This window comes from Notolabrus celidotus, chromosome 9 (assembly GCF_009762535.1).
Source record: "Notolabrus celidotus isolate fNotCel1 chromosome 9, fNotCel1.pri, whole genome shotgun sequence".
Lineage (NCBI taxonomy): Eukaryota > Metazoa > Chordata > Actinopteri > Labriformes > Labridae > Notolabrus > Notolabrus celidotus.
Window position 1 is genome coordinate 682412 of NC_048280.1, and position 19827 is coordinate 702238.

A 19827-nucleotide genomic window follows, 5' to 3' on the forward strand; every position below is an offset into this window, starting at 1 on the left:
CCTTTCTGGAGTCCCTGAGCTCCCTTGTCTCGTAGGTTCCTCTGGATCTCTGCTGTAGATTCCTTTTTTGGGGTCTGTTATTCATCCTTTCTTTTCTTCAGAGATCAGACTTGTCCTTCTTTCTTTTCTTTCTTTCTCTTTAATTCCTTCCTTCTTTGTTTATTTAATTCCTTTTTCCTTCCATTCCATCTTTCTTTACTTCTCTCTCCTAGCCTGTCTCCCTTCTTCCTTTCTCTCTTTGTTCTTTCCTTGTTTCTTCATCCTTTATGTCTCCCTTTCTCATCCCTTCCTTTCCTTCTATCCTTTCCTTCCCCATTTCTTCTCCTCTTTTTCTTTCTTCTGGTCTCCCTCTCTTCTCTCTTTTCTTAGACCTTTCTGGAGTCCCTGAGCTCCCTTGTCTCGTAGGTTCCTCTGGATCTCTGCTGCTGTGGACGTGGTCCAGACTCCAGCTGCTACAACTACTACTATCCGTCTCCCCACTATCATCTCTCTCTCTCTCTCTTCATCTCCCTCTATCCCTCTCTCCAACACGGTCTCAGCAGATGTGTGTCTAACATGAGTCTGGTCCTGCTGGAGGTTTCTGCCTGTTAAAGGAAGTTTGTCCTTGCCACTGTAACTTGCTAAATGCTGCAAAGTGCTCTGCTCATAGTGGATTAAGATGAGATCAGACTGAGTCCTGTCTGTGAGAGGGGACTGGATCTGATCTGGTCTTGATGTTGGGTCTTTGTTGATAATAGAACATAGAGTACGGTCTAGACCTGCTCTGTTTGGAGAGAATCTGTAGGAGAACGTTTGTTGTGATTCTATAAATAAAGATGTGTGCAGTGTGAGGTGAAACAAAGACATCAGAGACTCTGCGTTACAAGAAGTTGCATTTATTTGCATTAAGTGGTCCATTAAAACAAATCTAAAAACTCATCCTTTACAAAAGAGCTCAATCTTCCTCCCTGGATTGAGATGACATTCGTTCATTCAGAGGCTTTCCAGCGTTGATTAAAGTGCAATTCGTCGCTCATTATTTTCAGCCCTTGTTTTTCCGAGGATAAACGTTGTGAAACGAACAAAAAGAAGAAAAGCTTGTCGTGTGACTTTAAACCTGAGGCGAACATTTAAGACATTTAAACCTTTAGAACGGGTGAAAACATCTACACACATGAACACGCACACGATCTGCAGTTTGCACCACAATGAAGTTACTTCTGTTCATCCAAAAAGCAGCATGAGCACAAAGTCCTGACTCCCTCCTCTCCAGGCGACATGTAGTGTTTGAGCGCCACACGTTAAGGCCGTCACCCGGAGCGACAGTCCCACCCTGAAGACATCACTGCATGTTTTTTTTAAATCGCACGCTTTGGCTGATCGGACAGAAACACGCAGCGTTACTCATCCTCGCTTCTCAAAAATAAAAACTATAAATAAAGGATGGAAATAAATAATCATTCATTCAGGACGGGGCGGAGAGAGATCAAACTCACGTGTGCAAAAACCCTCTCGTACAGGAAACACAGTCACTCCTCCTACAGGCAGAGCTTCTCCTCACGCTCATTATAATGCTCTCTGCCGTCTCAGCAGAGCTCTGTGATACTTCTTCAAACATGTGCAAACTCACAAGACAACACAAAATCTCTGTTTCTCTGAGAGCCAAACATTCAACGCTTGGTCCCGGACTCTCAGTCCCATCCCTCCGCTCTCAGCACCACTTCTTTCAAAACATAAATAGCAGCAGTCAGCCCTGAGCTCACAGAGTCCAGATCCTCGGCCTTTCACTGTCCCCTTCTCGTCTTACATCAGCTGACATTCACAGAATGAGATCGCTCCACGAACCCTCAGAGGGGCCACAAGGTCCCTGGGATTCCCTAGCATGAGGGAGGGGAGGGTGAGGGAGGGTATGTCACACTCTCGCTCTACAGTCACATGACAAAAGGGAAGGTTTCAGCGGGATGTCACCCCCAGCTGTGTCTTCAGGTGTTCGTAGACCACGTAGCTGATGCTGACGGCCGGGATCACTTTGAGGAAGTTTGGGGCCAGACCTCTGTAGAGCCCAGTCGGACCCTCGGTCTGCAGGATCTGCCTGAAGAGGCTGCTCATCGTCGCATGCTCGCTCGTGGCGCCCGTCGCAGCTGGAGAGGAAATCAGAAACATGAGATTAAATTATTGTTTTATGCTCTTTGAGTCTTCATGTTTGAATCCTTCCTCCTGTGTGTCCTCATTAGTTCCTCTAGTTTGAATTTGAGGATTTAAACCTTTATTAAAACTTTTCAGCTGACGGTCTGGATCTTTAGAGCAGAAGCTCATGAATGGAATGAAGTTAGTTGCAGCTCTAAACCAGATTTCTCCACTCCTCCTCGGCTCATTAAATCCAATCTGACCTCTGATGCGTGATTAATCTGTGTCCATGTATTTCCCAGAACCTCACTGACTCATATCATCCTCCTCTGACAGTAAAGACTCTGAGTGAACTCCTCCACCTTCTTTTAGAGGTGATTTCAAATCTCCTGACACTTCATGCTACACCACGATCACTGAGGTCTTTGAATCCCTCTCTTTTTAAATGTTCCTCACAAAGAGAGAGAGAGCTTTCTGTCTTAATGCCCCTGAACTCTGAACTCTCTGGACTTTAGAACATCGAGCTCTTAAAGTGTTTTTAAAGAAAAAAAGATTCACATTTTTTAATCTGTTTTATAATTCGTAGTAATTTCTTTTTAGCTCTTGACCGCATTATTACCATTATGACCAAAATAACTTTGTTTTGGCATCATTTTCATTTTATTCCATCTCATTTTAATGGTTTTTATCCAATTTTATTTAATTGATTTTACTTTTTTTCTCCAGTATTTATCTCATTTTATTTCATTGATTTTAAAAAAAATACTCCTTTATTCTTCTGGAATTTATTGTATTTTATTTTATTGATTTTATTGTAATGATAATTTTATTTTACTGGTATTAATCTGGTTTTATTCTGTTACATTTTTTGTAATTGTTTTATATTATTTATTTGTTTTTATTCTATTAAATTTATTGTAATTATCTTATTTTTGAAATATTCATCTGATTTAATTTTATTGATTTATATTATTTTATTGAATTTATTGTAATCATCTTATTTTTGAAATATTTATCTGAATTAATTTTATTGATTTATATTATTTTATTGAATTTATTGTAATTATCTTATTTTTGAAATATTCATCTGATTTAATTTTATTGATTTATATTATTTTATTGAATTTATTGTAATTATCTTATTTTTGAAATATTCATCTGATTTAATTTTATTGATTTATATTATTTTATTTTATTAAATTTATTGTAATAATCTTATTTTTGAAATATTTATCTGATTTAATTTTATTGATTTATATTATTTTATTTTATTGAATTTATTGTAATAATCTTATTTTTTAAATATTTATCTGATTTAACTTAATTCATTTATTTGATTTATCTGGTTTTATTTTATTTAATTCATCGTAATGATTTGATTTGATTTTTCTGATGTTGATATATGGAGTATAATATTTTCATATCACATTCCTCTCTTGTTTTATCCATGTTTTACCTCTTGCCTTTGTTTCTGTCTCTCTGTTCTTTGTGAATCACTGTGTGCTGCATGCTTGAGTGTCTGAGAGCTGATATATAAATATAAAGATGAGTTGAGATGATCAGGTGTGGTCTTATAGGAGGAGCTGATACTGAGTTATCTAATCAGTCTCATATTTATCTAAAGTTGACGTTCTTCATCCTCGCGTCTCTCACCTTGTGCTTGCATGCGTGTTCGGACCAGAGCCAGAGGATAGCTGGCGAGCTGCCCGCAGGTGCTGGACACGGTGCCGCAGGCCAGCAGGACGAGCACCCCGGGGTCTGTGCTGTTGGTGCCGTACTTCTGCAGGTAGCTGTTCTTCAGAGTCTGAGGAGGGAAAGAGAAGAAGAAGAGATTAGAGAGGCGGTTACGTAACCCGGTCAGGAGTTTGCAGGAGTGTTGGTTTGGCATTTCTGAAATCTCTATGAACAAATGTTCCTTTTTCCTCTGAGTGGAACAGTGTTTACTCTCACACTCGTGTTGAAGCGGAGAGAACAAACTTAATCTCTGATTAAAGGTTATGTCACAAAGAGGAGGCGTGTGTGTTGTACAGTCGGGGGTAGAAGTCTCACCTCATACACGGCGAGGTCGATGCCGGCGTACGGGATGATGCCGAGCATGTTTGGGACGTATCCTTTATAAAACGCTCCCAGCCCCTCCCTCCTGAAGATCTGCTTCGCACAGTCAGAGATCCCCGAGTACTGACCCGTCGTCCTCAGAGCCAGGCGAGTTTTCAGAACCTGCGGACGGATTCAGGAAGTGTTAACTCTTAAAAGTCCTCACCAGGCGTCTTGATTTCACTCTGAGAGGAGCGGGACTCACCTCCATGGGGTAGATGGTGCTCTGGGCGATCACTCCTGCCAGAGATCCGGCAGCAAACCGCTCCACCACGTTCAGAGTCTCCTGCTCACTGCCGATCAGACGCTTAATCTGGAGGAGAGAGAGAGACAGGAAGTGAGTGATCGGACATCCAGAGCGAGGAGTGAGGATGAAAATCTGCTCTCACTCCACCTACCTGCTCGTACGCCATGAACTTGAGGGCCGACTCGGGCGCTATCTTGATGATGTTGACGCCGTTCCCTCGCCACAGCGACCTCGTCCCGCCTTCCTTGATCATCTGCATGAGTCCGCTCATGATGCACATGTTGTTGGTTCTGGTTCCATAAACCTGACACACAGAAGGAAGAGCAGGGTGGTGAATATCTTTTAAACACTTTGAGACAGTTCCTCTGTGAGGTTTTTGGGGACACTCGGGTGTATAGGGGTCAAAACTATCCAGGGTAGAAACGACGCCAACTCGGCCCTGATCGATAAACCAGTAAATAACTGACTCTCCTAACAGCCGAGGCGCAAAGTCGACCCCGAGTGACGCAGACGAGGGCCACTGACACAGATCCTGCATCAGCACGGCTCAACCTTCGTCCCACTGATGACGGGGATGATCGCACAGCTGCAGGCGTGACGGCGGTATCTGCTCCGTGATTGGTTGGCAGCGGGGCCCGGCTTCCACACAATCAGCTCCCCGGACCCTGACCGACCCGCTGTTACACACTCTGTTAAACTTTAACTCAGAGCTTTAGGTTACTCAGTGTTGAGCAACTTCTTGAGGCTGTGACTGATTGTGTAACGAAGATCTCATTTCTTTGATTTGATAACTTTTGTTTTGACTCATTCGAGCGACAGAGAAGCCGTGGAAACTCTTCTTACTCTCTTTACGTCCCAAACCTGTGTCCTCAACTTTCCCCCAGTGCCTCACAAAGCAGGACTTTCTTTCTTTGCTCACCTGCATCATGACTTTGACTCGATCCAGGGGGGCCGTGCACGTCCTTGACACCATTCCAGCTGCTCCGCCTGCAACCAAGTGTCTCCACCACATTCCAGTCATCTTCTCCTCGACCGTGAACTCATCAGGCACCATGAGGTTCTCCCCGACATCGAATATCTGCAAAGAAAGACGAGAAATATTCAATACGGAGTGCATTTGAGATTGTTTTTACGTTACTGTCTCTTTAAGAGGAAGTCTGAGGAGCATTTCTTCTTGCAGAAACGAGGATTTCTGCAAGGAAGGATCAAGCTTCTCTTCATTTTGCACGACAAAAACTAAGAAATTAAGTCTGACTTCTGTCGGCAGAGTTTGTTTTACGTTACTGTTTCTTTAAGGAGGAAGTCTGAGGCCGATTCTTCTTGCAGAAACGAGGATTTCTGCAAGGAGGATCAAGTTTCTCTTGATTTTGCACGGCAATAACAAAAAATGTAAGTCTCTCTTTTGTCACCAGAGTTTGTTTTAAACAGTTCAGTCCACCTTGGTCAGACTTCTGGATGCTTTAGAGTCTAGATCTCAGTCCTGAAGGTGGGAGGTTGAAAAGGACACATTAAAACACCCTGAAATCTTAAAAGAAGACCTCTCAGGGGATTTAAAAAGACCTGTAAGTGGCTTATCTTTGGATATGAAAGAGGCCTCTGACAAAAGTAACCAGAACACACTGAATCTTTACACGTGTGCTGCTCTGGACCTCTTTCAGGGGGTCTAAGCCTGCGTCACCAGACCTCCAGGTGAGCGCTGGTGGAGATTTAACTGATAACAGCACACATTCGATATCTGAGCCGCTCTACGAGCAAGAGGGCGACAAGAGCAAGTCCATAAGAAGGCAGGTTTGAGGCAGGATGTAGGTCAGGGGGCAGGAAGGGGGGCCTGGGTCACAAACCTGCAGCTTTGGATTTCTCCTGCAGAGTCTGTGATGATTGAGTTACATCTCATTTATGAGCTCAGCCTGATTACAGAACACCCAGTCTCTTAAATAACAGAGATGAGGGTTTTGGTGCGACTCCTGGAGTCCTGGCTCTGCTGCAGATCACAGAGACCAAACTCAGATGACCCAGCGGCTCGTGTTTCTGCTGTAACTGCCTGGTTATGTGGGGCCTCCCATGAGGGGCTCTATTCCTGTCCCGGCAGATGAATTGAAGGCCTCATTAAAGAGTCCACCTGATAATTACCTCTCTGGACTCAACCTGCTGTAACCGGGTCCTCTTTACATAACAGCGAGACAACTTCACAAATCCCTCCGACGTAATCCTCCCAGAATTGGACCAATTCTTTTCATAGCCTCAGCAAGCTTAATCGCTGACGCACGGCTTGTTTTGAAGAGGGAATTTGGTCCTGGACTGACCCGTTTCTCAGAGACAGGAGGACAGTCCAAGTCCAACACCCTTTTTTTAATCTTTTTATCAAACGTCCTGATTGTGTTATCGGATCTCAGAGTTTATGTAACGCCTGCAGAGGATCTTTCTAGACCTCCTCTCCTCCTCCTGCTTCGTCAGTGTGTGTGTGCTTCGACTCTTGGACTCACCGTGGAGTGTTTCCAGTAAAGGATGATCTCAGGGATGTTCTCCGTCTTCTCCTCCATGGGGAAGTTGCTCCAGTCTTTACTGCCGATCGTTATCATCCCGTTCTTATCCATGCTACGAAACAAAACCACACCGCGTTAAAAACACAGATCCCCTTTAATCAAACACCTCAGGATCTCAGTGCATGAAGAGGAAGAATGAAGTTACCTCTGAAGGGCTTTCTCTGCGTGTTGGGGGGAGATGTGCACACCGAGGTCCTGCAGGGACTGGATGAACTCCTTTGGGTCGACGCGACCTTAAAAAGGAAGCAGAGACAAAGTGAGACAAAGACTCTTTGGGTGAATCTGCGTCTCCAAAGTGAAACCAAAGCGCTTCATACCTGCATTCTTCCTGTCCAGGCTCTTCACCACGAGCTTCAGGTCTTTCTCGTAATCTTGCAGGTAGTGGACAAACTCCTCGAAGTCCAGCTGCCCGTCCGCGTCGTCTTTCTCCCTTTTCACCGTCTTCTGCAGGAAATAAAAAAACATGCACACACTGAGACTCGAGGAGGAGGAGTGAGGGTGATTAATTTGGGTTTCACAGTGATGCCTCAGCTGATGATTTGTTGCAGTGGTATGCAGGACTCATCCGTGCTGACACCAAACAATCAAAGTCTATTATGAAACGGGTACAGCGGGTTCTGTTCTGTCCTCTGCCCAAATGTCAACCAGGCTTGTGTTTCACGACCTGGCAGAGCAGCATTGTGACATATTTGCTCTGCCAAAGTGCACTTGGCCTTCTTCAATGAAGCTCCAGAAGAATTAGGTAGTAACGCCCTGGTCTATCTTTGACCTCAAACTGCAGGTCGACACAACAACCGCTTTAATCCGGTGCATGCTAAAACAAGACGAGGACACCGGCAGCCGTCCAGCCGCTGGCCTGGCCTCCCTGCCTGGTCTGATACCTGACCCGCTGCCTGAGCATATGACTCTCGCTCTGCAGGACATTTCTCAGCTCAGCTACCTGCACATCAATCTGCCACACACAGCCAGAGGACGGCCATAAATCAACCTTTATGCTTGTGCTTCTCCCGCCTTGAGGAACGGGCACACTTTGCTCTCACATGGAGTAGCTGGCTCCGCTCGAGGCGAGAGATACCAGCTACGGTTGCTCCTGAGTACACAAATGTGTAAAGATTATTGTTGCAGTGCTGCCAGGAATCTCAACTCCAGCTAATGAGGCGAAAACTGAGAGTAGGGCAAAGTCCAGCTGAGTGCAGGATGAGTCAGGCTGCAGGGAACTCTTCAGAAGTTCAGGTTTTCATGTTTCAGGAAATCTGAGGGGTCATGCATCTCCAGAGTCTGGACCTGCGTTTCTAAACTCAAAGAGCACTTGGGTTATTTGTGCAGATTTATAAATCAACTCCAGGAAGTGATTAAGCTGGCATGGCCTCAGCGTGAATTCCTCAGTAGGGAAGATGCTCTCTTTGGCGCATCAGAGGCGTCGTCTCTTCTGAACTCATTCCTCAGAATCAAAGTCAAATCAAACCCTGAAACACTCTGATTGCTCCCCGCTGACCTCTCCAGTGTTTGTTATTGTGCCTCACATTTAAAGGTTGGGTGTTCCTCTCTCAGAGAAGGGACATCTCTTCTTCTATAAAAGGGCTTACAGGAATGTTGACACCATACCTCACTAATCTTTATAACTCGGGTTGTTTTGATCAAACACGCTCTTCAAACCGGTTCTTTTGGCACGTGTACCTTTTTAACATTTCACAGGTTTGATTCACGACCTCTAAACTTTTGTTTACATGCATGCACCTGTAATTAGATTATTGAGCGCAACCATTTAGGAACATTCTCTCAGAGACACCCAGTTCTATTGTGCCTCTTAATTCGCTTAACTTTCATTAATCAATTAAGTGTTATTTATAGAACAGCTTTCCGGCAATTCAGATGCAATTAAACTGCTTTTTGGTGATGGGAAAAAAAATATAAATATATGACTAAATAAAGCAGAAATAGGTTTAGGAGCAGAGATTATTGCAGGAAATTTTATATAATTAAAAAGTTAAAAAAAATAAAAAAGGAAAAGATAAATGTTTAAAGCGTTAGAAATAGCAATAAAACAATGAATACAAATAATAATAATTTAACTGAATATTATTATAAATTCAAGCTGCCACTAAATGACCACTCCAGTTCATTTAAAGTGTATTTTACTTAATAAATGATCTATTATTCTGCTTTTTATTGTATTTTTTGCTTAGGAGTTTTCAGAAAAATTTGGGGTTCACAATCTAATAGTATAATAATGCTAAATTTGTTGTTTTAATGAAGGATTTAAAGGAGAATAATGTAAAATAACCTGAATTTAATGACCAATCAATCAATCTTGATTTTTAAATTCAACATTAAACTATATTATTTTTGATTATTTTATATTTATATCCTTTTTCTAAAAAAGGTGTTAATGCATTTTTATTAACTCATGTACTTTGTGCAACTTCTTTATACTGATGTCCACAGTTTGATTTATGAACTCAGACATTTGAATTCACAATCCAATAGTATAATAATGCTAAATTTGTTGTTTTAATGAAGGATTTAAAGGAGAATAATGTAAAATAATTGGAATTTAATGACCAATCCATGAATCTTGATTTTTAAATTCAACATTAAACTATATAATTTTTTAATTTTAAGATTTATATCCTTTTTCTAAAAAGGTGTTCATGCATTTTTATTAAATTAATGTACTTTGTGCAACTTCTTTACACTGATGTCAACAGCTTGTGTTTAAATAAAGTTATTCATTAAAAAAAAAAACTCTGGGGTGCAGCCCGCGCTAGTTTAAATTCAGTCCGTTTTTGCTACTTAAAGCATAAACACACACTTAGTGAGACAAAAAAATACATCAGGACTTTATTAATGTGTTTTAAAAACAGTTAAAGGAACTTTTTTTCCTCTAATTTGAAGTTTAAGCGACTTTTTTAGCAGAAGCCGGTTAGCTGCCTGTTAGCTCCTGTAGCCTGCGGCCTGCTCGTAGAGGCTTTTACACCTCACGCTAATCCTCCTTGCGCCCGGAAAGAACGGATTTAAAGCGGGTTAAAGTAACAGGATTTAAGAAAGTAGGTAACTAATAATTCCGATACACCGTGTGTGAACATTTTAAGACAGTTAAAGCTGTGTTCCTTACCTTCCTCCACCTTTGGTAGCTTGAGAACTCCTGAGAAGGCAGGAACACACTCAGTTTGTTAAAGAGGGACTTCAGCTCGGAGGGAAGTCCGTTAGACTCAAAGTATTCCACTTCCACGGGGTCTGAGTTAGACACGGGAACGTAAAGGCACAGTCCGAGCATGATGGAGGGTTTTAAAAGTTTCTACAATAAATAAATAAATAGCAGACAGAAGCTGCTCTCTCTTCCTCTGCACGCTGATAAATGCCGGTAGGGAAACGCCACCCGGCTTCTAAAGAATGACAGAAGTCACGCCCCTTCCAGGAAACACTGCACGTCATTGGCTGAACAAGTTGTCTCGCGAACCATTCATACGTCATTTTACTACTGGCCAATCGCTGTGCTTGCTCATTGATGGGATCGGCTTGGTCCCACCCCCCCTCTTGCGTGAATAGCATGGTAAATAGACGTAGAGTGCTGGACCAATCCTGTCTCTCCTTTCAAGCTCGTTCATTCAAACTGTAACAGAAGGCGGGCACGCGGGCTGTTTGGCGGTACATGCGCACCATGACCTTGCCAAGTACATGTACATCATATTAAACCAGAATAGCTCCACAGATGACACCTGTGTCACCTGTTGCAGATAAATAAGAACTTTAATAAACAACATGTGCACAGTTATATAATAATACATAATTTTGCTGTTTTAATAACACATGGTTTAATTATCTTAGTTGCTTTATTGTGTGATAAACAAGTAGCACATAGCATTAATCTGGAAAAAAGAAGGTAAGACAAACAAAACAAAAAGTACTAAATATATTAAAAACATTCAGAAATAAAATTCACACATGTTTGCAATTCTTTAATATTGCATCTTTCCTGCATGAAAGTAGATTGCAACAATTTATATATAGAAAACCTTTGAGGGTTATCCAGTCTGGCTTTTTGTCAACATTTAACATTTTCAATGACATCAAAGTTGACTTTGTTTTTTTTTGTTATGAAAATTGAACAATAATGTGGACACTTTTTGAGTCAGTATTAACTGTACAGTTTTAACTCTTACTTTGTTTTGGATCTACTGAAGAGGATAAGGGCCAATGAAAAAGCAAACGAACAATTGAAGGCTGGCCAGCAAGAAAAATATTTTCTATGGTGTAATTTTAAAAACATGTTCTGATTTTGATCTAAAAATGATACCTTTGTAAGAATGCTGAGACTGATCTCAGAATTCTGACTTTGATCTCAAAATTCTTTCTTTGATCCTGGAATTCTAACTTTGATCTCAATATTCTCTGATCTCAGAATGCTGACTTTGATCTCAATATTCTGCGTTTGATCTCAATATTCTCTGATCTCAGAATTCTGACATTTATCTAAGAATACTGACCTTGGTCCTCGAATTCTGACTTTGATCTCAATATTCTCTGATCTCAGAATACTGACTTTGATCTAAGAATGCTGACCTTGATCCCTGAATTCTGACTTTGATCTCAAAACTCTGACTTTGATCTCAGAATTCTGACTTTGATCTCAAAATTATTTGATCCCAGAATTCTGAGTTTAATAACAAAATTCTGACTTTGATTGAATACTGACTTTGATCTCAGAATTCTGACTTTAATAACAGAATTCTGACTTTGATCTCAGAGATCAAAGTCAGAATTCAATCAAAGTTATCTCAGAATAAAAAAGACACTTTAAAAAAATCCTGCTCATCCATCCTCCCCACAAGAAGTTCTTTAGTGACCCTTCCGTACGCATCAGAGTTAGATCATAACAAAAAGGAATATGTTAAACTCAGTCATGCACAGAAGTCATAAAAACATATGAAGTGGATAAGTAAGTTTGACAGATCTCTTCATCTCTCCCTTCACTTAGCTTCAGCCTCAGTGCCTCAGCTCTCATTCATCCTCTGCATGTCATATTTGACCGTATAAGTATTTTATTAGCCTTCTTTGTAAAGCCAGAGCACTCTCTGCAGACACGTTGCATAATTTTGACCGGCCTCTCACTGAATAGTTGTTAGATCCAAAATCCAGCCTGAGTCAGCCGGCTGCAGGGATGATACGGGCACAAAGGACGAGCGCCAGGAGACCAAAAAGGGCGCTGAAGGAACGCCAAAAAGCTGCTGGCGGAATCCAGAGGCTGTCAGCTGATCCGGTGTAGATTTACAGACAACACCAAAACAAACACACTCCTCTGCACGCGGCTGAACCGAGAGCCGAGCAGAGAGCTGAGCTTGCACTGATACATTTACATCTGATTTTTATTGAAGACACAAGCAGACAAGTATTTCATTTACTTCTTTTTCCCCATGATAACAAGTTCATTTCAGTTGCTGCTGAACATCACATGATCTCATATGTGCAGAGATCTAAAGCACAGAACAATACAGAAGTTGTCTTAATGTGCATCACTGGTGTGGGCAATGGCAGCATCTTTATCACAAGAAATCCAGCGTTGTTATCTCTGGATTATGAGATCAGTTGATCTGTTATAATGAGGAAACCATCTTTATTATTCTGAGATAACTGAACAATCAGTTGCATTTATTAAACTTAGATAAAATGTAGAAACAGGAAAGTGTAATTTTAAAATAGAAAACCGGATCTGATCGGTTTCTATTCTAGTCAATGTGTTAACTTCCACTGGATCCACTCCGTCTGCGTCTCTGATCCGGCAGGTCGGAGTCCTCTGGATCAGATCCACAAGACTTCTATTTGTGTCGGATGCCAGAGCACGACGCATCAATCTCAACAGAGCAGATGGAGCGGGACAGGAAGTCAGGTTTCACCAAAACAAAATGAAAACATCCGGTTAATTTTCAGAATAAAACACTCTGTGTTATCACCAGATCGTATTTCACTTAACTACAACAACAAACCAAAGTCATGATGAGCGGAGCCAGGCCTGGAGTCAACAGGTCAGAGGTTTTCAGAGGACCAGAAAGACAACATGGATGAGGAGAGGAGGAGGAGGAGGATCCTTGATTCAGGGATTACAGAAGGGGAAACCTCGGTCACATGACTCCAGCTGTTCGGCAGTCCTGAAAACTCAGGCGGTTGGTGTTGACGAATGAGAGACCACAGAGCTGGACCAGACACGGGTCTGGCGGAAGTCTGACATAAGATTTAAGTCCCAGTTCTGACAGAAGTCGGCAAAGTCTGATGGTTTTAGATTCTATCTTGCCAGATATTCTTGTAGAGCGAGAGAGGGATTTCACGTCCAGCAATCTGCTCAGAGGAACGTCGTGGACAGCCGGGCATACATGCTGAAGATGGAGGCAGAAACAACACAGCTGTGGTCACAACAGGTCAGAGGTTTTCAGAGGACCAGAAAGACCACATGGATGAGGAGAGGAGGAGGAGGAGAATCCTTGGTTTAGGGATTACTCAGGGGGAAAACCTCAGTCACATGACTCCAGCTGTCTGGAGGTCCTGCTCCGTGATTGGAGACAGACTGGACACGGATCTGGTGGAAGTCCCGGGTTATGATCATTGAGGTGAGAGCTGGAGAAACTCTTATATACAGGAAAGCAAAGTGATTAGGATGTATGGATGTATGTCAGCTCAGGGCCTCTGTAGGAACCAAAACACAAAGAGCACTAATGTGAAATTCTGCAAAACGTCAACGAATAGCCGAGATTTATCTTCTTCAATCTACAAACTCACCAGGCTTATATTTGAGGCAGGCTTTTAATCTTATTTCATTATAATTCAACCTACTTTTAAGCACCAACATAACTCAAAAAGTACGTCAACATCAGCACATCTCTTAGATTAATAAGGAAGTATAGTTCTGCTGCTTCTCCTGAGTTTGACTCGACACAGGCTTCTATTTGAGACCGGCTTCTATTTGAGACCGGCTTCTATTTGAGACCGGCCTCTATTTGTGAGACCCCTGCTCTCGGAAGGGACCTTGCGTTCAGTGATGACATGCTTTTATTTTGAAATCCTCCAGTTAATCTCTATAAATAGTGAGATCTCTGTGAAGGTTGTTTTGACTGATGGTTGGACCACATGCTGAGATGGGGATCCCTGAAGGTCGAGGGATTAGATAACACAAGGTCCAAACTGTCACTTCTAACATCTTTCACATCATTTTTGAAGATTTTTATGTAAAAAGACTTTGAAGTGAAGTATCCACGGCTCTACTGAATATGAATCTGTGTTTTTAAGGATGTTTGCATGTTTTTAAGCAGCTTATAGACTCAGCTGTATACGATCGCTCTAGGTAAAGTCCAGCAGACTGGACCAAAAACATGATTGCTGCTGTTGTTGTTGTCAAATCTCTGCGTCACACAGCAGCAAATAATCACTCACAGGACTCTGCAGGGTCAGACAAACAGGACGTATCTGCAGGACTGAGACGGGGGGACAGTGAGGGGGCGGATCACCAATAACAGCAGCACCTCAGAGCGGCTCTCTCTCTCTCAGGTGGAGGTGTTTTACTGCCGTGTTATGGTGCTTTTATGGCGGCTCACGGCTTGTTGTTGGAACACAGGTGTACCAGTTTGTGTATTATCACCACAGACTGGAGCTGATCACATTTACAACCTCAGAGCGGAGACAGAGGAGTGCTGGTCCCGTTTAGATAAGGTGGAGGCTTTTCAACTTCCTTTCTTTATCACTTCAGAAGCTTGTTGTTCATGAAAGTTATCAGTTATTGTTTATAAAGTTTAATAAGATGCTGTAAAAATCTTAATGAAACTTTTCCACACCTACATGATGTTTACGAGTCCTTCTTGTGTCCTAAAGTCAGCTTCAATCCAAAGACCTTTCGGTTACTGCATTAGATAAATTAATTAATTAAAAAAATAGATAAATAATATACAGTCATGGCCAAAAGTTTTGAGAATGACACAAATATTACATTTTCACAAAGTCTGCTGCTTCAGGGTTTTTAGGTGTTTTTGTCAGATGTTTCTATGGTCTAATGAAATACAATTAGAAGCATTTCATAAGTATCAAAAGCTTTTATTGAGAATTACACAGAATTCATGCAATAAGTCAATATTTGCAGTGTTGACCCTTCTTTTTCAAGACCTCTGCAATTCTCCCTGGCATGCTGTCAATCAACTTCTGGACCAAATCCTGACTGATGGCAGTCCATTCTTGCGTAATCAATGCTTGGAGTTTGTCAGAATTTGGGGGTTTTTGATTGTCCACCCGCCTCTTGAGGATTGACCACAAGTTCTCAATGGGATTAAGATCTGGGGAGTTTCCTGGCCAAGGGCCCAAAATCTTAATGTTTTGTTACCCGAGCCATTTTGTTCTGACTTTTGCTTTATGGCAAGGTGCTCCATCATGCTGGAAAAGGCATTCTTCATCACCAAACTGCCCTTGGATGGTTGGGAGAAGTTGCTCTTGGAGGACGTTCTGGTACCATTCTTTATTCATGGCTGTGTTTTTAAGCAAGATTGTGAGAGAGCCCACTCCCTTGACCGAAAAGCAACCCCACACATGAATGGTCTCAGGATGCTTCACTGTTGGCAAGAGACAGGACTGATGGTAGCTCTCACCTCGTCTTCTCCAAACAAGCCTTCCTCCAGATGCCCCAAACAATGGGAAAGGGGATTCATCAGAGGAAATGACTTTACCCCAGTCCTCAGCAGTCCAGTCCCTGTACCTTCTGCAGAATATCAGTCTGTCCCTGATGTTTTTACTGGAGAGAAGTGGCTTCTTTGCTGCCCTCCTTGAGACCAGGCCTTCCTCCAAAAGTCTTCGCCTCACTGTGCGTGCAGATGCACTCACACCTGCCTGCTGCCATTCCTGAGCAAGCTCTGCACTGGTGGTGGCCCGATCCCGCAGCTGTAACACCTTCAGGAGACGGTCCTGGCGCTTGCTGGACTTTCTTGGGCGCCCTGGAGCCTGTTTGGCAACAATTGAACCTCTCTCCTTGAAGTTCTTGATAATTGGATAGACGGTTGACTGAGGTGCAATCTTACTCGCTGCTATAAACTTCCCTGTTAGGCCCTTTTTGTGCAATGCAATGATGGCTGCACGTGTTTCCTTGCAGGTAACCATGGCTAACAGATGAGGAACAATGGTGTCATGCACCATCTTCCTTTTAAAGTGTCCAGTCACTCAATCATGACAGATTGATCGCCAGCCTTGTCCTCATCAACACCCACACCTGTGTTAATGTGTGTGACACCTGTGTGTCATTGAAATGATGTTAGCTGGTCCTTTTGTGGCAGGGCTGAAATGCAGTGGAAATCTGTTTTTGGTGATAAAGTTCATTTTCAAGGCAAAGAGGGACTTTGCAATTAATTGCAGTTGAGCTGATCACTCCTCATAACATTCTGGAGTATATGCAAATTACCATTATAAAAACTGAAACAGCAGACTTTGTGAAAATATAATATTTGTGTCATTCTCAAAACTTTTGGCCATGACTGTATAAATAATGAAACAATGAAATAAATAAAGAATACATATACAGATAAAGAAATAAACACAGAATGAAATAATGAAACAGTTAAATTAATAAAGAATAAATAAATAGATAAATAATTAAATAAATAAATGTTTGATATTTTTTAGTAAGAATGACTGAATAACTCTTATTATCTTATTTTATTTCTTATTTCGTCTCTCCCATTTCAGTTGTCCTCTAAGTGCGTTGGTTTTCATGGTTTGTAAGGACATTAGCTTTAACAGCGGACGTATTTTAGTCACACATACACTGCCCCCTACTGGCCAGATGTTGTAAGTGTACCACAAATTCTTCAAAATTAAGACGGCCAATAGAAGGTCAAAAATACAAAAATTGGCTGTTGGCTTTAATGCGTTATAAATACAGTATTTTTTTGTATTATTTTATTTTTTATAAATAAAGTAGTTAAATTAGAGTATTGAGTGTACATTTTCTGACTTCAGAATCAGAATCAGAATCAGAATCAGCTTTATTCGCCAAGTATGCTTGAACACACAAGGAATTTGACTTTGGTAAACTGTGCTCTCTTTGTACAAGGCATAAGAATAGGAATAAGAATAAGAACTACAATAAAAAATAAAAATGAAAATATAATAACAATAACCTTAGCTATAAATACAAAGAAACAACAAATAGCTTGACTAATATGTACAGGCTAAAATAATATGATAAAGTGCAGTGGTGAGTAGCAGAGGTAGTTTTACATTATAAAATAGAAGTTAAATAATACAAAAAATAGAAATATGGAATTCTGCTTGAGAATTGTTGCATTGTATATCTACATGTATATTTACAGAGAGTATTTATCTGACAGGTATGACACTGTTATGGTTTAGTGTTCATCAGAGTGACAGCCTGGGGAAGAAGCTGTTCTTATGGCGGGTTGTTTTGGCGCACAGTGATCTGTAGCGCCTGCCGGAGGGGAGGAGTTTGAAGAATTTGTGTCCAGGGTGTGAGGGGTCAGCGGTAATGCTCCCTGCCCGTTTCCTGGCCCGGGACCGGTACAAGTCCTGGATGGGGGGCAGGTCGACACCGATGATTTTCTCTGCAGTCCTTATAGTCCGCTGCAGTCTGTGTTTGTCTAGTTTGGTTGCAGAGCCAAACCAGACAGTGATGGAGGTACACAGACTTAATTCTAAGAAATAAAAATCTTCAAAATTCAACATTTGATCTTGAATTGTCGCCGCTCTCTCTCTGTCTCTTTACTCATGTATAAAACCTGTATTAAACAGATGTCATCAGTATCAGACCAACAAGGTGCAGTAGTGTTTGAAATAAAGGTCAGCTGTTCTTCATTAATCCTCTGCTGCCCTCTGGTGGCTGGACTTGGTAACAGCTGAATGTTTACATTTTTAAAGCAGAGGTTTCTTCATGCCAGTACATGAAATATCATATCAGGAAAGGCATGACCACAAAAAATACTCAATATGTGTCATATAATGATGTGGATAAAAATACTGAACCATAGTCTACTATAGAATTAAATAATTATTGACGTTAATCAATTCTTAAAAAACAAAAAAACAATTCAGTATTTAATTTTTGAGGATTCATTAAACTCTACTTATTGAAAACAATTTGAAAAAACATAATAATCGTGTGTCAGGGAGTTAAGTCTTTTAAAGCAGTTTAATGAAATAGAAGCTGCAGTACACTCGGTCACCACACAGTGTCGCTGTTTCCTCGCTCAGGCTGCTGTGAGTCCACTAAAGGAGACTCAAAGAGCGGATTGAAGTTATCAGTGTGAGCCAGGACAATACCGGAAGTTATGGACGTGTCCTTAAAAAATAAAACCCACAAACATAAAAAAAAAAAAAAAGAATAGAATGAACTCTCAGTGTTTAATTTCTCCTTCAATTTAACTTTAACATTTTATGCATCCTTATTTATGTTTGTACTGCACTTTATGTTTGAGTGTTTTCTGGTTAATTATTACTTAAAATTCTTGAATTTTCTAAAATCGCTCTTACCAGAGTAAATTAGTCATTTTCTCTTTTCCCCTTTTAACGATTAAAAAACAATTATAACGAGATTAACAGCATTAAAATAAATATAATAATAAGAAAATATAAGCATCAAAATATAAAATATTTTTAAAAAATTCTATAGTATACAAATAAATATATTATATACACATTTTAATTGATATATTTTTTAATTTTTTTAATTTAACCAGATAGAAGACCCATTGAGATCGAGACCTCTTTCACAAGGGTGACCTGGCCAAGAGAGGCAGCAACATATATGTATATACATGTATATATTATTATATATCAATATGGTGTCAATTATAAGCATTGCATTATAAATGAAATATATATTTTTTACAGTATTAAGAGAGTAAAGGCAGTTACTATAGGGGATAATCATATTTTGAAAAATATACAGATATTATCATCTTTAATTACTAATATGTCACTAACATATTCCTGTTGTAAAAAGGTAAATGTTACCTTTCTTTATTTTTTTACATGACTTTATTTACAGTAATTTGTCATATTGTATTATTCAATATTAGTTTTTGTTAATATTGTAGCAAAATTCAACTTTAGTGATTTAATTTGATTTGACGTCGATTCGAGCTTTTATTTTGAAAGGCCCTCACCGGAAGCTGACCCACGTGCTCTCAGCTGGCTTGATCCTAATGGAGCAAAGTTCCTCCTCAGTGAAGAAACGAAGCAGAGAAGAAACTGTGATCCTGTTTGTGTCATTTTCTGTTGTTGACCCGAGGAGGAGGAACCTCACAGACCCGACATGTCTCCTGGTGAGTCTCTAACATCTCTCCACCCTCAGACAGAAACATCTCATCCTCACTCTGACCCTTTATTAAAGAGAATACTCTGATCTGTTCAGATCTCTGTGCTGAATCATCTCTGGAGAAGAGGAGCTCGCATGAACACAGAGCCTGAAGACAGCAGCAGGGATCTTTTCTCAGCCTTCAGAGGGTCCACAGTTGATTCCTGTAAGGGTCAGTGTTTGTTTGTATGTGAGTAAACAAACCTGGAGATGGCTTTCTTCGTGAAGAAGAAGAAGTTTAAGTTTCAGACTCAGCTGACTCTGGAGGAGCTGAGCGCTGTGCCTTTTGTTAACGGGGTCCTCTTCTGCAAGCTGCGGCTGCAGGATGGAGACTTCGCCGCTACTTCCTCCAGGTGAGAACAAACACAAACACAAACACCATCAAAGACACAACTTCCTCCATGCAAAAACACAAACACAACTTCTTAATGCAAAAACACAAACACAACTTCTTAATGCAAAAACACAAACACAACTTCCTCCATGCAAAAACACAAACACAA

General features: G+C 40.9%; 1 protein-coding gene across 1 annotated transcript; it reads right to left on the bottom strand.

Annotated features, from left to right (window-relative positions):
* Positions 1–859: 859 nt before the first annotated feature.
* Positions 860–10363, bottom strand: slc25a25a (solute carrier family 25 member 25a). The gene is made up of 10 exons (XM_034691715.1): positions 10106–10363; positions 7308–7434; positions 7136–7223; positions 6931–7042; positions 5367–5525; positions 4599–4751; positions 4406–4513; positions 4156–4323; positions 3760–3910; positions 860–2120 (listed from the first exon to the last, which is right to left on the bottom strand). Exons 1-10 carry the CDS (start codon positions 10265–10267, stop codon positions 1933–1935), a joined length of 1416 nt encoding a protein of 471 aa, XP_034547606.1. The 5' UTR covers positions 10268–10363; the 3' UTR covers positions 860–1932.
* Between the last annotated feature and the right edge of the window lie 9464 nt (positions 10364–19827).